Source organism: Engystomops pustulosus, chromosome 10 (assembly GCF_040894005.1).
Source record: "Engystomops pustulosus chromosome 10, aEngPut4.maternal, whole genome shotgun sequence".
NCBI classification, from domain to species: domain Eukaryota; kingdom Metazoa; phylum Chordata; class Amphibia; order Anura; family Leptodactylidae; genus Engystomops; species Engystomops pustulosus.
The window spans coordinates 102,939,995-102,958,548 of NC_092420.1; the positions used below are offsets into that span (position 1 = coordinate 102,939,995).

Sequence of the window (18,554 nt, forward strand, 5' to 3'; positions counted from 1 at the left end):
GTCATAAAGACAAAGCCGAATATTTATTTAGCGTCTTTAAACAGGCAGAAGATCAGAGGCGTCTCCAGCTCCGGACACGTATTCCTCATCTGTTCCGCGTTACTCACCTACGACCCTCATCCATCCCTCCGCCGCTGTCACTGGAGATTTTGGTTTTCTCGGATTTTTTCCAGAATTGCACAATCACACGACGACCCACGTGACGCCGCCACGATTACGTGGAACGCCTGGTGGTGATGGTGGTCATTAGATTAGTTTTAAACCCGACCGATATAACGTAACCATTTACCGTATTTTTTGGACCACAAGATTCACCTTCCTAAAAGACGCTCCCAGATTTAGTCATCCAGGAAAAGGAAACAAATATTTGACACCAAATCAAATCCCCTGTTGCTTAGTGACATCACAACAAAATGGGACAATGGGGGTCATTTACTAAGGGCCCGATTCACGTTTTCCCGACGTGTTACCCGAATATTTCGGATTTGCGCCGATTTTCCCTGCATTGCCCCGGGATTTTGGCGCACGCAATCGGATTGTGGCACATCGGCGCCGGCATGCATGCAACGGGAATCGGGGGGCGTGGCCGAACGAAAACCCGACGGATTCGGAAAAATCGCCACATTTAAAAAAAGAAAAGTGTCGCGGAACTTGCACTTACCTTCACTAGGAATAGGCCGGTGTACTTGAGTGCGTTCCGATGCTCTTCAGCGCAGCAGCGCCACCTGGTGGACGGCGGAGGAACTGCCTTAATAAATCCCGGCCGGACCCGAATCCATCGCAGAGAACGCGCCGCTGGATCGCGAATGGGCCGGGTAAGTAAATGACCCCCATGAGTTTTCTGTGTCAGACCCTTGACCAGCGCTGAATCGTCAAAATGTATAAACCAGGACATTATTATACAAAAAGGCTAAAATGTATCATCTACAGCGAGCGAGTGATGGGGAAGGGCTCGCTCCTCCGTATTTGGGGTCCTGCTTGTTACTTCTTCCCTTCTGGAATAGTTTGTTGCCCCTTATAACATAATTGTATATTACAGAATCTAATAGCGAAGGTCAACACAAACGAGATATTGGGAAAAGTAGTTAAATGACACGAATCTCTCTGCGCAACACCCAATGGTTACATAAAAATGACAATTACGGGAAGTCGACCTGCAATGAGTGTCTCTCCTTATGATATAATACTGAAGTTATGGGGATTGCCTTCCTGTTTGCTCCAACCCCCCGTCCCCCTCCCGCCCCTTTTGTTAAACTGCTTCGTATGGTATAGTGTTCTCTCTCTTGTGGCACAGGGACCTACCTCTGTCCTGGATTTTCTTTGAAAATAAAAACTTCCTGTTGGTCACACACAAGCACAGCACATACAGCTCTGCTACATCCCTTCACTCACACACAGCTCTGCTACATCCATTCATTCACTCACACACACAGCACTAGAACATCCATTCACTCACACACAGCACTAGAACATCCATTCACTCACACACACACAGCACTAGAACATCCATTCACTCACACACACACAGCACTAGAACATCCATTCACTCACACACAGCACTAGAACATCCATTCACTGACACATTGCTATGTTACATCCATTCATTCACACACAGCACTAGAACATCCATTCACTGACACACACACAGCTCTAGAATGTCCATTCACTTACACATTGCTCTGCTACATCCATTAACACACACAAAGCTCTGCTATATCCATCAGTTCACACACATCACTACTACATACATTCACTCACAACACTGCTACAACCATTGACTCACTCAATCAGGGCTGCCACATTCATACACTCACATCATCACCTGGCAGCATGAAAAGGTTTCAGGACCTTGCAGTGATCAGTCACATGCTCCTGACATCCCTCTAGGTCCTGCAGTAAGTCATGTCTGGATGGCAGGGAGTGAGCAGTGCAGAGGCTGCTCTCTTAGAGATCATATGAAGAACTTTACCAGCGCTTCACCCGATCCCCAGGACAGCGGTGAGGAAGGTGCTGGATTCTCCAGACTTTCGGACCATAAGACGCAGACACTTTGAGCCTTATTTTTTTCTTGATTAAACTGCATCTTACAGTCTGATAAAATTCTGGAACCTTTGAACGTTTTTTTGTGTCTCCATTTTTTGCTCCTCTCCTCCAAATAGCCAGAACTTTTCAGTAGACGGAGCCTTAGGAGGGTTTGCTCTTTGCTTTAGTTATTGTACTTCCTCGCAGCTTATTATGGACAAAAATAAAATAAATTCTCTGCTTCGCCATATTCCCTCCCATAACTTCCTTATCGGTGCAGAACTGTAACAGCACGAAACATTGGAAAGCAGCAGATATATAGAAATTCCTGCAGGAATCGTGGCATTTCCCGGGCCGTGGTATTAGGCCACGTTTATTTAGAAGTTTAGTGGGGTAACAGGAGGAGAATGACATCAAATTAAGAGGAAAGAGAAACGTCCATTTCTTCAGTTTTGCCCAAAATCCAAATAATAATTTCCAGTGAAAGGCAGAACAGAGAACAATAACAGCACAGAATGAAATGTGCAAAGGCCGTAAATTATCATGGAGAAAGTGACTCAAACCTGGCAGCAAAAACGTCTCAAAGTGAGAGAAACGTGGAGTCAGAAGTGAAGTGAGCGTCCCCCGAGAGCGAGGAGGAGCGCACACTCACACAAGGGGTTCACAAATCTTATGTAACTTCCATTGTTCTAGTGACTCCGATACAATGAGTCTTTGTTGTAGAATCATTGCTACATTTTATGTCTATAGTAATAAGTAACAGCAGCGGACGTGACGGTCCTGGCTCCTGCCGCAGAGTCCGCACTCAGATGCCCTTTAGAGGGCACTCACTCTCCCATTATTGTTATGGGGGAACCAGGAAGCATCTTGTTACAGGGATGTCCAGGATAACGGGTTATACACAGATATATCAGTATTACAGAAGTTCTGCCTCTCCTGTTCTGTACTTCAAAAGGGAACCCAATGGCGTAAAACCGTCCGCCCCCCCCCCCCCCTGAACAAAAACCTAACGTGAAGCAGTCTGGATGGGAAAAAGTGGAGGTCGGCCACAGCTTTATTAATTAACAATATTTACAAAGACTAAACTGACCGGAATTATTCACCTCGCACGCCTGGCCCCACCTACGCGGGGGCGTGTCCTTGTTGGTCCGACAGGTGATTTCGACGTAAGCCGAGAGGGTCCAGATTCCACACAGGCCGAGCTGTGACTACCAGCGAACAGCAGTGAAAGCACCAACCACATACAAACACATAACTGTGCAAATAAATATACATAACAAAAACCGAAAAAACATTATCTAAGGGCGGGGGAGGGAATCTCTTGAGCGCGGAGCAGTCCAAAAGAGGCTGGACTAGCTCCGCGCTCGGGGCTAAATAGTTCCAGACTAGCGCCATCAAGTGGCCAGGCGCAACTTCCTGGCTACAAATGCAAAACGCAGGGGACGGGTAACAAGGGGGGAGGGATTAACAAAACCAAGACCGGAAATAAGGGGGGGGGGGGAGAGAAGGCAAACACTGCCAGTCCTGTCGCCCCCGGGCTTAAACAGCACTGCGGGCTAGGAAAGACGAAAAACACAGGGGACAGACATTACCCCTGTATCCGGCTCTCAACTGTATAAATCTCACTTTTATCGCTTTTCATGGTGAACGGGAACTGGTTTGGGGCCTGACCTCACTTCTGAGTCACGACAAAGTAAAGTTGACCCTGCACGTCACTGCCTGCGGTATAAAAACTCCTTATTAATCCATATAGGAGGAGGACAATGCACCGAAAGTAAAACAGCCAAGAGTCACAGACCGACGCGTTTCGTCGCTCTGTGTCTTTATCAAGGTCTCATGAACTTAATGCCGCCCTTCATTTAGCTAAACATTGTTTTTGTTTCCTCTCACATCCCCATAAAGTCCACTTTACTATCTTTCCTGGCATACAGTCTGATCTAGCAAGAGTCAGAGGGGGCGTGTCCTGCTCGGCCAAGTCCAGAAGCTCCTCCCCATGTCCCAGTCCTTCTCACCATCAAGCACTTCATGTCATGTGACCAGGGTAAGGTCCTTTACCCACTAACATTTGCAAAATGTACCCCCTGTATATATGTGATCACATGAAATCACAGCAGCCTCCATGGAGGTATGGGGCGGAGTAAAGTCCATGGAGGCTGCTGTGATTTCATGTGATCAAATTCATACATGGGGTAACATTTCCAAATGTTAATGGATAAAAGACCATAAATGGCATGGGGACATTGGGAAGAGCTGCTGGACTCAGCACGACGTGTCCCCTTCAACTCACTGCTCCATCTGAGTGTATGCCAGGTAAGATAATAAAGTTGATTTTATGGGGATGTAAGGGAAACAATGTTTGTTTATCTACAAGAAGGGCGGCAGTTAGTTTATAGGACTCTATGGGAACCTGTCACTTGCTGAATTTGTGAAAAATGTGGTGACAGGTTCCCTTTAACAAAACAAGAGTCATTCTCTGTACTGCACCAACGCACCAAGAAGTTCTGCATCTCCTCTTGTGTACTGCACCAACGCACCAAGAAGTTCTGCATCTCCTCTTGTGTACTGCACCAACGCACCAAGAAGTTCTGCATCTCCTCTTGTGTACTGCACCAACGCACCAAGAAGTTCTGCATCTCCTCTTGTGTACTGCACCAACGCACCAAGAAGTTCTGCATCTCCTCTTGTGTACTGCACCAACGCACCAAGAAGTTCTGCATCTCCTCTTGTGTACTGCACCAACGCACCAAGAAGTTCTGCATCTCCTCTTGTGTACTGCACCAACGCACCAAGAAGTTCTGCATCTCCTCTTGTGTACTGCACCAACGCACCAAGAAGTTCTGCATCTCCTCTTCTGTACTGCACCAACGCACCAAGAAGTTCTGCATCTCCTCTTGTGTACTGCACCAACGCACCAAGAAGTTCTGCATCTCCTCTTGTGTACTGCACCAACGCACCAAGAAGTTCTGCATCTCCTCTTGTGTACTGCACCCTGGCAGTAACCTTCCCCCACTCCTGCATGGACAGGTAAGTGCCCCCTCCTAAACTCTGCTATATTTTATTTATATATTATAATAATTGGAGTTCTGTCCCCGGCACCCGGTGCTCGGCTCAGTCTGGACGCGAGTTCCAGCTCTTACAGAAGGTTTTTCTCCAGTAATAACAATATTAAAATTCTGATGTATTCCCCGGCACGGCGTGACCTGACATCATGGCCCCTGCATATTCTACCATCACTCATGGATCAAGGCCGCATTCATCATCCATTAAAGGGGAAGTCTACTTACAGACACCCTGTATCACCTGTTACATACGTAATACCATCCATTAAAGGGGAAGTCTACTTACAGACACCCTGTGTCACCTGTTACATACGTAATACCATCCATTAAAGGGGAAGTCTACTTACAGACACCCTGTGTCACCTGTTACATACGTAATATCATCCATTAAAGGGGAAGTCTACTTACAGACACCCTGTATCACCTGTTACATACGTAATATCATCCATTAAAGGGGAAGTCTACTTACAGACACCCTGTATCACCTGTTACATACGTAATATCATCCATTAAAGGGGAAGTCTACTTACAGACACCCTGTATCACCTGTTACATACGTAATATCATCCATTAAAGGGGAAGTCTACTTACAGGCACCCTGTATCACCTGTTACATACGTAATATCATCCATTAAAGGGGAAGTCTACTTACAGGCACCCTGTATCACCTGTTACATACGTAATATCATCCATTAAAGGGGAAGTCTACTTACAGGCACCCTGTATCACCTGTTACATACGTAATATCTGTGCATGTACTTCCCCCTTTTTTTGGACACTTTTTCGTGGATATTTGATGGATTCCTACCAAACGAAAGCTGGAAAATTTTACCCCCCGGCTGGAGAACCATTTTTAGATTTTATGGAAGAGGTTCCTCACAATGAGCCCATTAATAGAAAGTTGACATACAAGAGAAATCTCAACACAAACACAATAAATAACAACCAGAGAAAATGCAAACTGAGATCCGGTAAACGAGATGTTAAACAAATGACGCAACGGAGACGACTGATGAAAGCCGCGGAGTCCTGCGCCCAATCGCACGGTGCGTTACCTCCTCACATAGAAACTCTACACAAGAAATGGATTCTTCATGCAAAGTGTCCAAATCCAGTGACAAATATTTTATAAAAATGCCAATGTGCCGAGAAGGGCCCCTATTTCACCAGCTCCCGGGCCCCTTTTTGTAAAAGTTTGACTCATGGAGAAGATGAGGATTGGCTCAATTTATTTCTTTATTACAAAACATATTTATAGTTCACACAATAATTACTATAGGAGGGGGGCAGATTGTGTAATCGTGCCAGGGGGCCCCATGTATCAAGAAATGATACATCATAGTCACAGATCACATCACAGATTGTGCATTGGGACCTTGGGACCTGTGACCTCGGTGTAATGTGTCGTCTTCCCCCAGTTGGGCTTGATAAGAATTACTGTATCAGAGGTTTGCAGGTGTTCACTATGTAACAGGGATCTATCCTTTCCTTCCCCAATCCCCAGGTTTCTGCCAAATAGTGAGACAGACACGTGCCACATCACAGAGAACCAACAAGGGTCAAAGCCGAGTAATCCATGGATAAGCAGCAAGTGATTAGGGCACATAGACAAATACAAGAGGCAATCCAAGGGTTAATCCATAATCAATATCATGCAGGTCACTTCAAATACAAGAGGCAATCTGAGGGTTAATCCAGGGGAGAGGTCGGGTCAATCAAAGGTCAAACAATCCAAAGAAACAGTACAACAATCACACTGATACAGCACCAGAACTACAGGCACAATCACTGGCAGGAGACTGAATGACTTAATTAGTGACTGCTGCACGGGCACCGATCAGCGGAGAGGAGGAGAATTAAACCCCCCGCGCCCAGCCCCAACCCCCCCCCCTCCTGCCCCCCCATTATGGCGGAGGCGACCACTCGGTGCACTAGGTGGCTCTCTTGTGGTTTAGCCCCTTGACCTCAGCACCCGTCACCATGATCACACCCGACCGACCACCCAAGTGCGACAAACGCAAACCTCCCTGTACGTGTTACATTCAGAAAAAACATTTAAAAAATCCCAAAAACTTCATTAGTGCCGACACAAGAGACGCATTATAACGGGAGACGTAAGAATTCTCGCAGAACGAGGAGATGGCGCGGCGTCCAAACAAATCATTAGTCTCGTCTCCAAATAAATGAAACTTTTGTGGAGTTTAATATAAAACATGAAACGTTGCGTTGGGATTGTCGCGGCCCCGCGCACAATGTAAATACCGTCTGATCTCAATTATATAAAACAACAGCCAGAAATTAACTGCAGATCTCTGACATCTCCACATTCTCACTAAGGATTAAGGATATTACTCGAAAAAAGAACCGGCACCGCGCTACGGAACCAATCACACAAGAACAATCGGAGAGGCGGGAATTTACTGCGACGCTGTCCAGATCCCCTCGGCTGTCATCGGGAATAACTGCTCCCAACATTTTGGGAGAAGTTTTAGCCCAAAAATAAAAACCTCTGCCAAATCCGAAGGCAAAAGTTTCTTTATTAAGGGAGAGCTGGACTTAGTCAGGGATCGTATAAAAGGGGGTCATTCACATTGTGGGGGGATTTAGTGAGCCCTGCGTGTCACGAGGCACAGAAGATTGCAGGGTTAGTCCTTGGTTGTGCAAAAATTGGGCAAAATTTGGCATTTTAATATTCCCCCCCGCTGTGAGTTATTTCTGAGCAGATTTTGGTTGTTTTTTGTTCTATGAGATCATTGGGCATAAACAAGCGGCTCATTCATCTCCAGGTCTAGGGTGTCATTCTCCTGATCTCCTGTGGAGGTCGCTGGAATGGATGAAAGGACCGGCATGTCTGCCAACAAATACTTAGACACGTCCTTTAAGGTTCCTCTGTTACTGCTCCTGGAAATATGGGAATAAAGTGACACCAGGACTTTACTGTCCACTATCCACACTGATCGGATGGTGTCAGGAGCAAACCCCAAACTGACCACACCCAGGTGTCAAATTATTCAAAAGTTTTTGTAGGAATAACAGAGCGATGGGAAAATACGCAAGAGATTTATCGTAATCCGCAGGATAAAGCGCTGACTGAGAGGAACGATCAGCGACCGCTTGTATTTCCTCCACAGTGATTGATTTATATGGAGGCACCACTCAGTAATTACTCATTTATATGATGCTTAAAGGGATGTTTAAGGGGACGTTCCATGTGGGGCCCACATTTTTCAGATATTTATGAGATTAGTGGGCAGAATTATCACAAGTTACATCCCTCTGTGATGCGCTGAGCTCCGGCCTCTTAGTAATCACTTTAGTTGTAGTTTAGGCGCAATGTTAGATCCGGGCAGTTACATGTGATCCTCCTACAAGCTCCTTCACCCCAGCATGAGAATGACCCCCACAGCAGCACCCAGGTGTGTGACCCCCAGCACCCAGTGACCCCCACAGCAGCACCCAGGTGTGTGACACCCAGCACCCAGTGACCCCCACAGCAGCACCCAGGTGTGTGACACCCTGCACCCAGTGAGCTCCTCAGCAGCACCCAGGTGTGTGACACCCTGCACCCAGTGACCCCCACAGCAGCACCCAGGTGTGTGGCACCCAGCGACCCCCACAGCAGCACCCAGTGACCTCCTCAGCAGTGGCTTCTCCTGGAGGGGATCCCCCAGTGCTGATCTCCTGCTGCCCCCCTGTAATTCTGCACAGTATCCCCCTCACACACCAGTGTGGTCATCCTGCTACACGGGAGACTTCTCTGTTCTGTCTGCAGCTCCCACTCACTTCTCTACTATCCCACAACATGGGGACACTTCTCTGTACTGTCTGCAGCATCTACACACTTCTCTAATATCCTACTACATGGGGGACACTTCTCTGCCCTGTCTGCAGTGCCTACTCACTTCTCTTCTGTCCTGCTACATGGGGAGACTTCTCTGTCCTGTCTGCAGCTCACACACACCTCTCTTCTATCCTGCTACACGGGACACTTCTCTGTCCTGTCTGCAGCTCCTGCACACCTCTCTTCTATCCTGCTACACGGGGGACACTTCTCTGTCCTGTCTGCAGCTACTGCACACCTCTCTTCTATCCTGCTACACGGGGGACACTTCTCTGTCCTGTCTGCAGCTCCTGCACACCTCTCTTCTATCCTGCTACACGGGACACTTCTCTGTCCTGTCTGCAGCTCCTGCACACCTCTCTTCTATCCTGCTACACGGGACACTTCTCTGTCCTGTCTGCAGCTCACACACACCTCTCTTCTATCCTGCTACACGGGACACTTCTCTGTCCTGTCTGCAGCTCCTGCACACCTCTCTTCTATCCTGCTACACGGGAAACTTCTCTGTCCTGTCTGCAGCTCCTACACACCTCTCTTCTATCCTGCTACACGGGGACACTTCTCTGTCCTGTCTGCAGCTCACACACACCTCTCTTCTATCCTGCTACACGGGACACTTCTCTGTCCTGTCTGCAGCTCACACACACCTCTCTTCTATCCTGCTACACGGGACACTTCTCTGTCCTGTCTGCAGCTCCTACACACCTCTCTTCTATCCTGCTACACGGGGACACTTCTCTGTCCTGTCTGCAGCTCCTACACACCTCTCTTCTATCCTGCTACACGGGGACAAGGCTGCAGGTAGTCTATGTAGTGTCTGTAGTTCAGTGCTGCTTCTCAGTTTCCGCCACCTTCAGGCTGGAGTATTTTTGCGCCTAAATGAACAAGTTGCTAATGATGAATCATTTTTAACACCAGGATTGGTCGGGTAAATGAGGAAAACCTGGTTATTTTTGCTGTGCGGCCAGTTTGGCATTTAGTCACAAAACTGGTGCAAAAACAGTGCGACAATATGAAAAGGCACAAAAACAACAGAAAACAACAAGTGATACATCCGGCCCAGTAAATGGATTTACAATAGATGGAAATACTGACACATGATAGAATAAGTATTGTAGATTATAGACATTAATAAGGTAGATAGATACGAGAAAGTAACAGGCAGATAATGAATGTTTACATTGTAAAAATTAAAAATAAAATGTCAATGGCAGATAGAGGACCCCTCGGAGCAGATAGAGGACCTCTCGGAGCAGATAGAGGACCCCTCGGAGCAGATAGAGGACCCCTCGGAGCAGATAGAGGACCCCTCGGAGCAGATAGAGGACCCCTCGGAGCAGATAGAGGACCCCTCGGAGCAGATAGAGGACCCCTCGGAGCAGATAGAGGACCCCTCGGAGCAGATAGAAGACCCCTCGGAGCAGATAGAGGACCTCTCGGAGCAGATAGAGGACCCCTCGGAGCAGATAGAGGACCCCTCGGAGCAGATAGAGGACCCCTCGGAGCAGATAGAGGACCCCTCGGAGCAGATAGAAGACCTCTCGGAGCAGATAGAAGACCTCTCGGAGCAGATAGAAGACCTCTCGGAGCAGATAGAGGACCTCTCGGAGCAGATAGAGGACCCCTCGGAGCAGATAGAGGACCCCTCGGAGCAGATAGAAGACCCCCTCGGAGCAGATAGAGGACCCCTGGGAGCAGATAGAGGACCCCTCGGAGCAGCAGATTGCACAGCACGATGAGATCATTTTGGGCTTCTGAGATGAATGAGACTTATTAATGAGCGGCCGCTAATCCAGGACACTTGTTATCTCGCATTCGTTAATAGTTAATTATCATATTCTACTTTAATACCGGCGTAAGTTTCCATTATAGAATATTCTCCACTTTACACCAAAGAGTAAGTGATGGAGGGTAATGTCGCCATTGTAGCCGGACCCCCGAGTAACGAGCGGCCGGGGGACTCTGCACACAGATTAGCGAACGCGGTGACTCTCCGGAGACTGACGGAATCAATGACCTCATAGTGTAAATAAACAGCTTCTCCATTCACACAAGACCCTCACACTCGCGCTCTCCTTCTCCCTCGCTCTCTCCATCTCCCTCTCCCTCGCTCTCCGTCTCTCCATCTCGCTCTCTCCATCTCGCTCTCCCTCTCCTTTTCCCTCGCTCTCTCCATCTCGCTCTCTGTCTCTCCTTTTCCCTCGCTCTCTGTCTCTCCATCTCCCTCGCTCTCTCCATCTCGCTCTCTGTCTCTCCTTCTCTCTGTCTCTCGCTCTCTGTCTCTCTCTCGCTCTCTGTCTCCGCTGAGTTGCATCATATTAAAAGCATTAAGTGAGGCGAAAAATGCGGAGTCCCATCTGTCGTCACATATCATGATCTAACCTCCTTATTACCTACACCTGGCCACCATCAACAAACACAAAATATCCATCAAGGAATAACACAAAGTAATACGGTAATAACGCATCAATATTAGAATAATATACAGTAGTCAACACATGAGCCACATTTACTAATACCAGTGCAGTGTGTACTATGTGCAGTGTGTACTATATGCAGTGTCCCGTGCACTCTGTGCAGGGTGTGTACTATGTGCAGGGGTCCTGTGTACTATGTGCAGGGGTCCTGTGTACTATGTGCAGTGGTCCTGTGTACTATGTGCAGTGGTCCTGTGTACTATGTGCAGTGGTCCTGTGTACTATGTGCAGGGTGTCCTGTGTGCTATGTGCAGGGTGTCCTGTGTGCTATGTGCAGGGTGTCCTGTGTGCTATGTGCAGGGTGTCCTGTGTGCTATGTGCAGGGTGTCCTGTGTGCTATGTGCAGGGTGTCCTGTGTGCTATGTGCAGGGTGTCCTGTGTGCTATGTGCAGGGTGTCCTGTGTGCTATGTGCAGGGTGTCCTGTGTGCTATGTGCAGGGTGTCCTGTGTGCTATGTGCAGGGTGTCCTGTGTGCTATGTGCAGGGTGTCCTGTGTGCTATGTGCAGGGTGTCCTGTGTGCTATGTGCAGGGTGTCCTGTGTGCTATGTGCAGGGTGTCCTGTGTGCTATGTGCAGGGTGTCCTGTGTGCTATGTGCAGGGTGTCCTGTGTGCTATGTGCAGGGTGTCCTGTGTGCTATGTGCAGGGTGTCCTGTGTGCTATGTGCAGGGTGTCCTGTGTACTATGTGCAGTGTGTACTATGTGGAGGGTCCTGTGTACTATGTGCAGTGTGTACTATGTGCAGGGTCCTGTGTACTATGTGTAGTGTGTACTATGTGGAGGGTCCTGTGTTCTATGTGCAGTGTCCTGTGTACTATGTGCAGTGTGTACTATGTGCAGGGTCCTGTGTACTATGTGCAGGGTCCTGTGTACTATGTGCAGTGTGTACTATGTGCAGGGGTCCTGTGTACTATGTGCAGTGGTCCTGTGTACTATGTGCAGTGGTCCTGTGTACTATGTGCAGTGGTCCTGTGTACTATGTGCAGTGGTCCTGTGTACTATGTGCAGTGGTCCTGTGTGCTATGTGCAGGGTGTCCTGTGTGCTATGTGCAGGGTGTCCTGTGTGCTATGTGCAGGGTGTCCTGTGTGCTATGTGCAGGGTGTCCTGTGTGCTATGTGCAGGGTGTCCTGTGTGCTATGTGCAGGGTGTCCTGTGTGCTATGTGCAGGGTGTCCTGTGTGCTATGTGCAGGGTGTCCTGTGTGCTATGTGCAGGGTGTCCTGTGTGCTATGTGCAGGGTGTCCTGTGTGCTATGTGCAGGGTGTCCTGTGTGCTATGTGCAGGGTGTCCTGTGTGCTATGTGCAGGGTGTCCTGTGTGCTATGTGCAGGGTGTCCTGTGTGCTATGTGCAGGGTGTCCTGTGTGCTATGTGCAGGGTGTCCTGTGTGCTATGTGCAGGGTGTCCTGTGTGCTATGTGCAGGGTGTCCTGTGTGCTATGTGCAGTGTGTACTATGTGGAGGGTCCTGTGTACTATGTGCAGTGTGTACTATGTGCAGGGTCCTGTGTACTATGTGTAGTGTGTACTATGTGGAGGGTCCTGTGTTCTATGTGCAGTGTCCTGTGTACTATGTGCAGTGTGTACTATGTGCAGGGTCCTGTGTACTATGTGCAGGGTCCTGTGTACTATGTGCAGTGTGTACTATGTGCAGGGTCCTGTGTACTATGTGCAGGGTCCTGTGTACTATGTGCAGGGTCCTGTGTACTATGTGCAGGGTCCTGTGTACTATGTGCAGTGTGTACTATGTGCAGGGGTCCTGTGTACACATTTCTGTTGGACTTTGCATGATAAGTGTGGTGCACAGTCCGACTGAGCCCCGGACCCTCCTTTCAGTGCAGAAATATGTGTTGCATCGGGTAAAGTTCAGCGGCGGCACAACAAGCAGTTTGCACATAAAAGAAGTCTGACAGAAAACTGGCGCAGGGGTCTTAGTAAATGTGGGGACAGAATATGTAATATATGACGACCTACAAGATAGAAATGACTACAAGGGGGAAATCGCTCAAAAGTCAGAGAATGGAGAAGAGGAGCCATTACTTATCCCAGCCAATCAGACGCCAGCTTACAGCTTTCAGAGAGACTTTGGATGATGAAAGCTTTGGAATGATTGGTTGCTACGGACAACTGCTTCAATTCTCCATTGGCGCTTGATTTGATAATCCTCTAAATTAGCTTAGACCAATTAGCGCTGATGGGGCGACATATGAAAGATATTAAAATATAACTATTTCTTATGTCTTGTTCACATTTGCGTTGCGCTTTTTCACAATGTAATGGTGGATCCGGTAGCAGAGGTCCGCAATGACTTTTAGTGGGGTCTTCCTTGTTTGGGTTGGATAAATAATGATGAGAGTAGTAGTGTTGTGGTGTAGTGTTTGATGAGAGTTGTAGCATTTTTCCTGTCAGAAAAGTGACAAAACCTACTGCGGTCCCAAGAACATGGATGTGAATAGAGTCTTAAAGGGTTTTTACATAAATTACATTTACCCCCTGTCTGCAGTGGAGGGGATTAGTGTCTGGTCACCGGGGGTCCCACTTATCACAAAATCAGGGGTCTATGAGTAAATAAGGGCATAGAGCTCGCACTGTATGTGACCAAGGCTCCATTCGCAGCTGTAGGCCCGAAACCGTTATATGGAAGTTATTTATCACGTTTCTGAGGTAAAACTGTTCTAGTAGCCCATGGCAACCAATCAGAGCTTAGCTTTCATTTCCCCACAACTGTTTATAAAATGAAAGCTGAGCTCTGATTGGTTGCCATGGGCTACTAGAACAGTTTTACCTCAGACACTTGATGATAAATCTCCTCCATTCTCATACTCCACATTAGTCAGATCTGACACGGATAATGACAGCTTTGTGTCAGGCTGCAGGACCTTCGCCTTCTCACCCTAAACACATCGCCCATGGCCTATCACCAATTCCTCACTTGTCCTTCTTTGCATCACTTTTGCTATCTAATAATCACAGACTACAAGGAGCCCCCTGACAGACCCTTCATGTATGAGAAGTTCTGACCCGGCGGTCCAGTCAGGGCAATATGTCACCGAGTTTTTTTAATTGTAGGTTTTAGTCAGATTTTCTAAATTCCTGTGAAATAAAAATTAAAGTCTCGTATCATTGCTCTGTATCTTCCCTGCAGGACCCATAGACATGGTGTCAGACATTACACACATATCCATCGCACCCGGGCCGGGGCACACAGTGACGGATATAAGAGCCCTTACACCCTCTCCAGTAACCAGAGGGACAATACGTTTCATTTAGGAGCCAAGGGGCGTATGGACGTATTATTTATGGAGCCACGGGGCTCTGGGTGCCCTCGCTGCTGTAGGGATCATCAGCCTACAGTACTGACCAGTTATTACACAAGATAGAACAAAAAAAGTTGTAAAAATGACAATATTTCGCTAGCTGTCATGTATTCAGCGTACAGATGATTGTATAACACCCAGTGATATCACAACCTGCACTGAATGACTCTCTCAGCTCTGCTACAACTATGATATATAAAGATAAAATATACATTGATTTTACAGAAAATTATACCAGATGTCCCTAAAATATGAAAACTTTTTACATGTAAATTTCTCGGGGACATTATATATTGGAGTGTCCCCTCTGTCATCACCTTGTAAGCAGATATACGTGTAAACCGATGGCGCAGATCACCGATAATTCCCCTCGCGGGGGAAGAAGATGATTTATATATAGAAATACCAGGGGATTGTTCTTTTCCCGTATAAAGACTGTATATATTCGCATTTTCTAGGACTGCAGATAAAATGTCTAAATCAAGGACAAATATAAATGAACACAAAATAAAAGAGTCTAGCGCCAGATTCAGCTCTGCTACATCTGTATATATACATCTCTATATACTATAGCGGAACCAAGTCTGTAATTTGTGGATTTACATAGGACTGCAGGCAGAGTACCACGACTCTAGGCTAACATACTACATGTAGGGAATCGGTTAGGACTTACCTTTCATCCCGAGTAGTAGGTGTCCCGCCTGTGCCGGGCTACAAGCCTCAGAACAGAGAAGGGTCTGCGGATGGAGGGAGCATTGACTAAGAGAGGTCTCGTCTCATCCTCAGCAGAACCGTGCACACACCCCTCCATCCACAGCACACACCCAAATATGACGCTGGACCCCAGTACAGTCCCAAAGCACCAGAAGGTCCCCGATATTCATTACTGATCTTCTAATGGCACAGCCTACACATCTAACCCTAACCCTATGTATAGATGGGGCATGTACTAAGACGACTTTATGATAAAGATGTGACAATCACATTAGGTTTATTAGTGGCAGAAACACGGATCACTGTAAGCGCCATTCAGAGTGTTCTTACAAAAATTACATTGTGACCCAATATTATAATTCATTTATAGAGAAGCAGTAATTCCCTGGTGCTGTACAATCAGTAAGGGGTCACATACATTAAGACAAATGCAATTACAGGCGGTCCCCTACTTAAGAACACCTGCCTTACAGACGACGCCTAGTTAGACGGACCTCTGGATGTCGGTAATTTCCTGTACTTTAGCCTTAGGCTTTAATGATCAGCTGTAACAGATATCACAGGCGTCTGTAATGAAGCTTTATTGTTAATCCTGGATCTTATGACAATCCAACATTTTTAAAATCCAACTGTCACAGACACCCAAAAAAAATTTAGCTGGAGTTAGAATTACAAAATATACAGTTCCGACTTACATACAAATTCAACTTAAGAACAAGCCTAGGGAACCTATCCTGTACGTAACCCGGGGACTGCCTGTACAAAATACAAACGCACAGATATCAGGAGACAAGTGGGGGGGGGGACCCTGTATGTCCTCAAGACGAGATTTTGTTTTCTATAACGTGTATAATCCGGCGGTCCACAATATGGTAAGACAATTACCTGCTTTTTAACTTTTATTATTTTATAAACTTTTTATCAACTTTGAATCATCTGCAGAAGATATTATTTAAATTCTCTCCTTTCTGTCCGGTGGTTATAATATTCGGAGTATTATGGTATCTATTCCTTAGGAGATGTTTTTGCCATAACTGATATATATATTTCTAGTAATAACTTCTCATCCGTCATCAGGCGGATCACCAGGAGGCCCCTCTGCCATTCTGGAGCGGATGCGCTGACCTATTTGTTGGCCTCACAATTCGCCTTTTGCCAATGTCGATCAGACGCTTCTGATCACTCGTGTTTCCTGCTTTCCCGACTGATCACTCGTGTTTCCTGCTTTCCCGACTGATCACTCGTGTTTCCTGCTTTCCCGACTGATCACTCGTGTTTCCTGCTTTCCCGACTGATCACTCGTGTTTCCTGCTTTCCCGACTGATCACTCGTGTTTCCTGCTTTCCCGACTGATCACTCGTGTTTCCTGCTTTCCCGACTGATCACTCGTGTTTCCTGCTTTCCCCACTGATCACTCGTGTTTCCTGCTTTCCCCACTGATCACTCATGTTCCCTGCTTTCCCCACTGATCACTCATGTTTCCTGCTTTCCTGACTGATCGCTTTCTCGGCACACATCTCAATAACAGCCGCCATCGATACTGGAGGTGATGGCTGATGTATCCGATAATATTGTGCCCTGTGTCCTGCACATTCCCTCCAGTCCCTCAGTGATGTAGAAAATACTGAGGAACTCATTGCATCAAGGTTTGCAACTTTCGTACGACTTTTTAGAAAAAAAATTGCAAAACCACAGCAGACATGAACACCCCACATGTCACATTTATCATGGGGCCTATAAATCCGACATCCAAAAGAGCACAGAACTGTCCCATGACACATCCCCCCCTCATGTCCAACTATCCCATAACAGACCAGTTACCCGAACGTCACATAGAAGATGCATCAATAAGGTCAGAGGTCGCGCATCAGATACAACCGATATTCGGCCACTTCAAGAGACTAACAATAGACGCCCCAGTGTCATCACAAAATACAATCATTACAATGGTAACAATATTAACTAAATCCCATGAATCCAAATACATTGTGTCACAGCAGTATGTACAGCGTATACTACATTACAGGTTTATATACTCAGCCGTGTCATGTTATATTCACTTTGCACTTAATTGCATCTTATTCTCCAATGATCTTACAACCAAGTCACAAGAAAAGCAAAAAGAAACCGGTGGGACCTACCTTTACTGTGCAGGAGTTTACTCCGAGCCGTTCTCTAGCGGATCATCCCCTTCTGCATCTTCGCTCCTCTCCCTGCAGTCATCCCCTACCAGAGCCCTGTACACACAGGGGAACATTGTCATAGTAGACCGGCGCCCCCTGGAAGGCAATGTGCGGTACTGCAGAATTACAACTTTTACTATACAAGAATGCGATGTAATGAGAATTATGCGGAGGTTCTTATACTAATCAATTAAATATTTGAGATTTTGAATTCCTTATAATAATATTGCAGAGAAGGACACAAGACTTTAAAATCCCATATTAAATTAACTGTGCTATTAATGGACACTAGTCTAGCCTGTCCTCCACATAGAAGAGGTGATCAGTATCAGATCAGGGGATCCAAATCCCAGCTCCCTCTACTTATCCAGGTGTTAAGCATCACTTCCCTTTTCAGGCCTGTGACATTACTTACATTTATCACATGGCCCGGGGGTAACTGATACCGGCTGCACAGAGGAAAGTTTATGCTGTGCGATTTACTGGCACAAATGTAGAATAGTAAATCCTACAGACACAGATCTAAAGGAACAAGCTCACATTACACGACTGACAACAGTCCCATCTGAATCAATGGGGTTGTGCTGCAAAACCAAGCACTGCCACTATACAACGTGCAGCACTGTGCTCGTTACTCTGATGAGGGTGCGATGCTGATGTATTAATGTGTCGGTCTAGGACTAGATAGATCTCTGCTGCACCAGATTAATCCCTGTGTCTGATGCTGGATGATTAATCCAGTGCAGTATAAGGGCTCATTCTGATGGCTGTGTTCTTGCCTGGACCAGACCCCAGCCTTAACCCCAGACGGACGAGCGGCGACAGTGCAGTGACACACTGTGTTCTCACATACAACGTGATCTGCATTGCAAGTTCTAAACCTGCAACAAGTCAAGCAGTGCAGTTGTGTGGGTTTCACCCTTGGCCTTTAACCTTTACAATAAAC

General features: G+C 46.9%; 1 protein-coding gene across 2 annotated transcripts in view; it reads right to left on the minus strand.

Moving 5' to 3' along the window:
• The window catches only part of GLIS1 (GLIS family zinc finger 1), a 118,453-nt gene extending 100,824 nt beyond the window's left edge, over positions 1-17,629 (minus strand). The window contains exon 1 of one of the 2 annotated variants that reach the window (XM_072128013.1): positions 17,567-17,629. Coding sequence is in view for 1 of the 2 variants with exons in the window: in XM_072128012.1 (XP_071984113.1) it covers positions 15,385-15,391 (7 nt within the window). In the remaining variant the exon portion in view is untranslated. Of the gene's footprint in view, positions 1-15,384; positions 15,496-17,566 lie in introns of those variants that run through there. The other variant, XM_072128012.1, reaches the window with a different exon arrangement.
• Between the last annotated feature and the right edge of the window lie 925 nt (positions 17,630-18,554).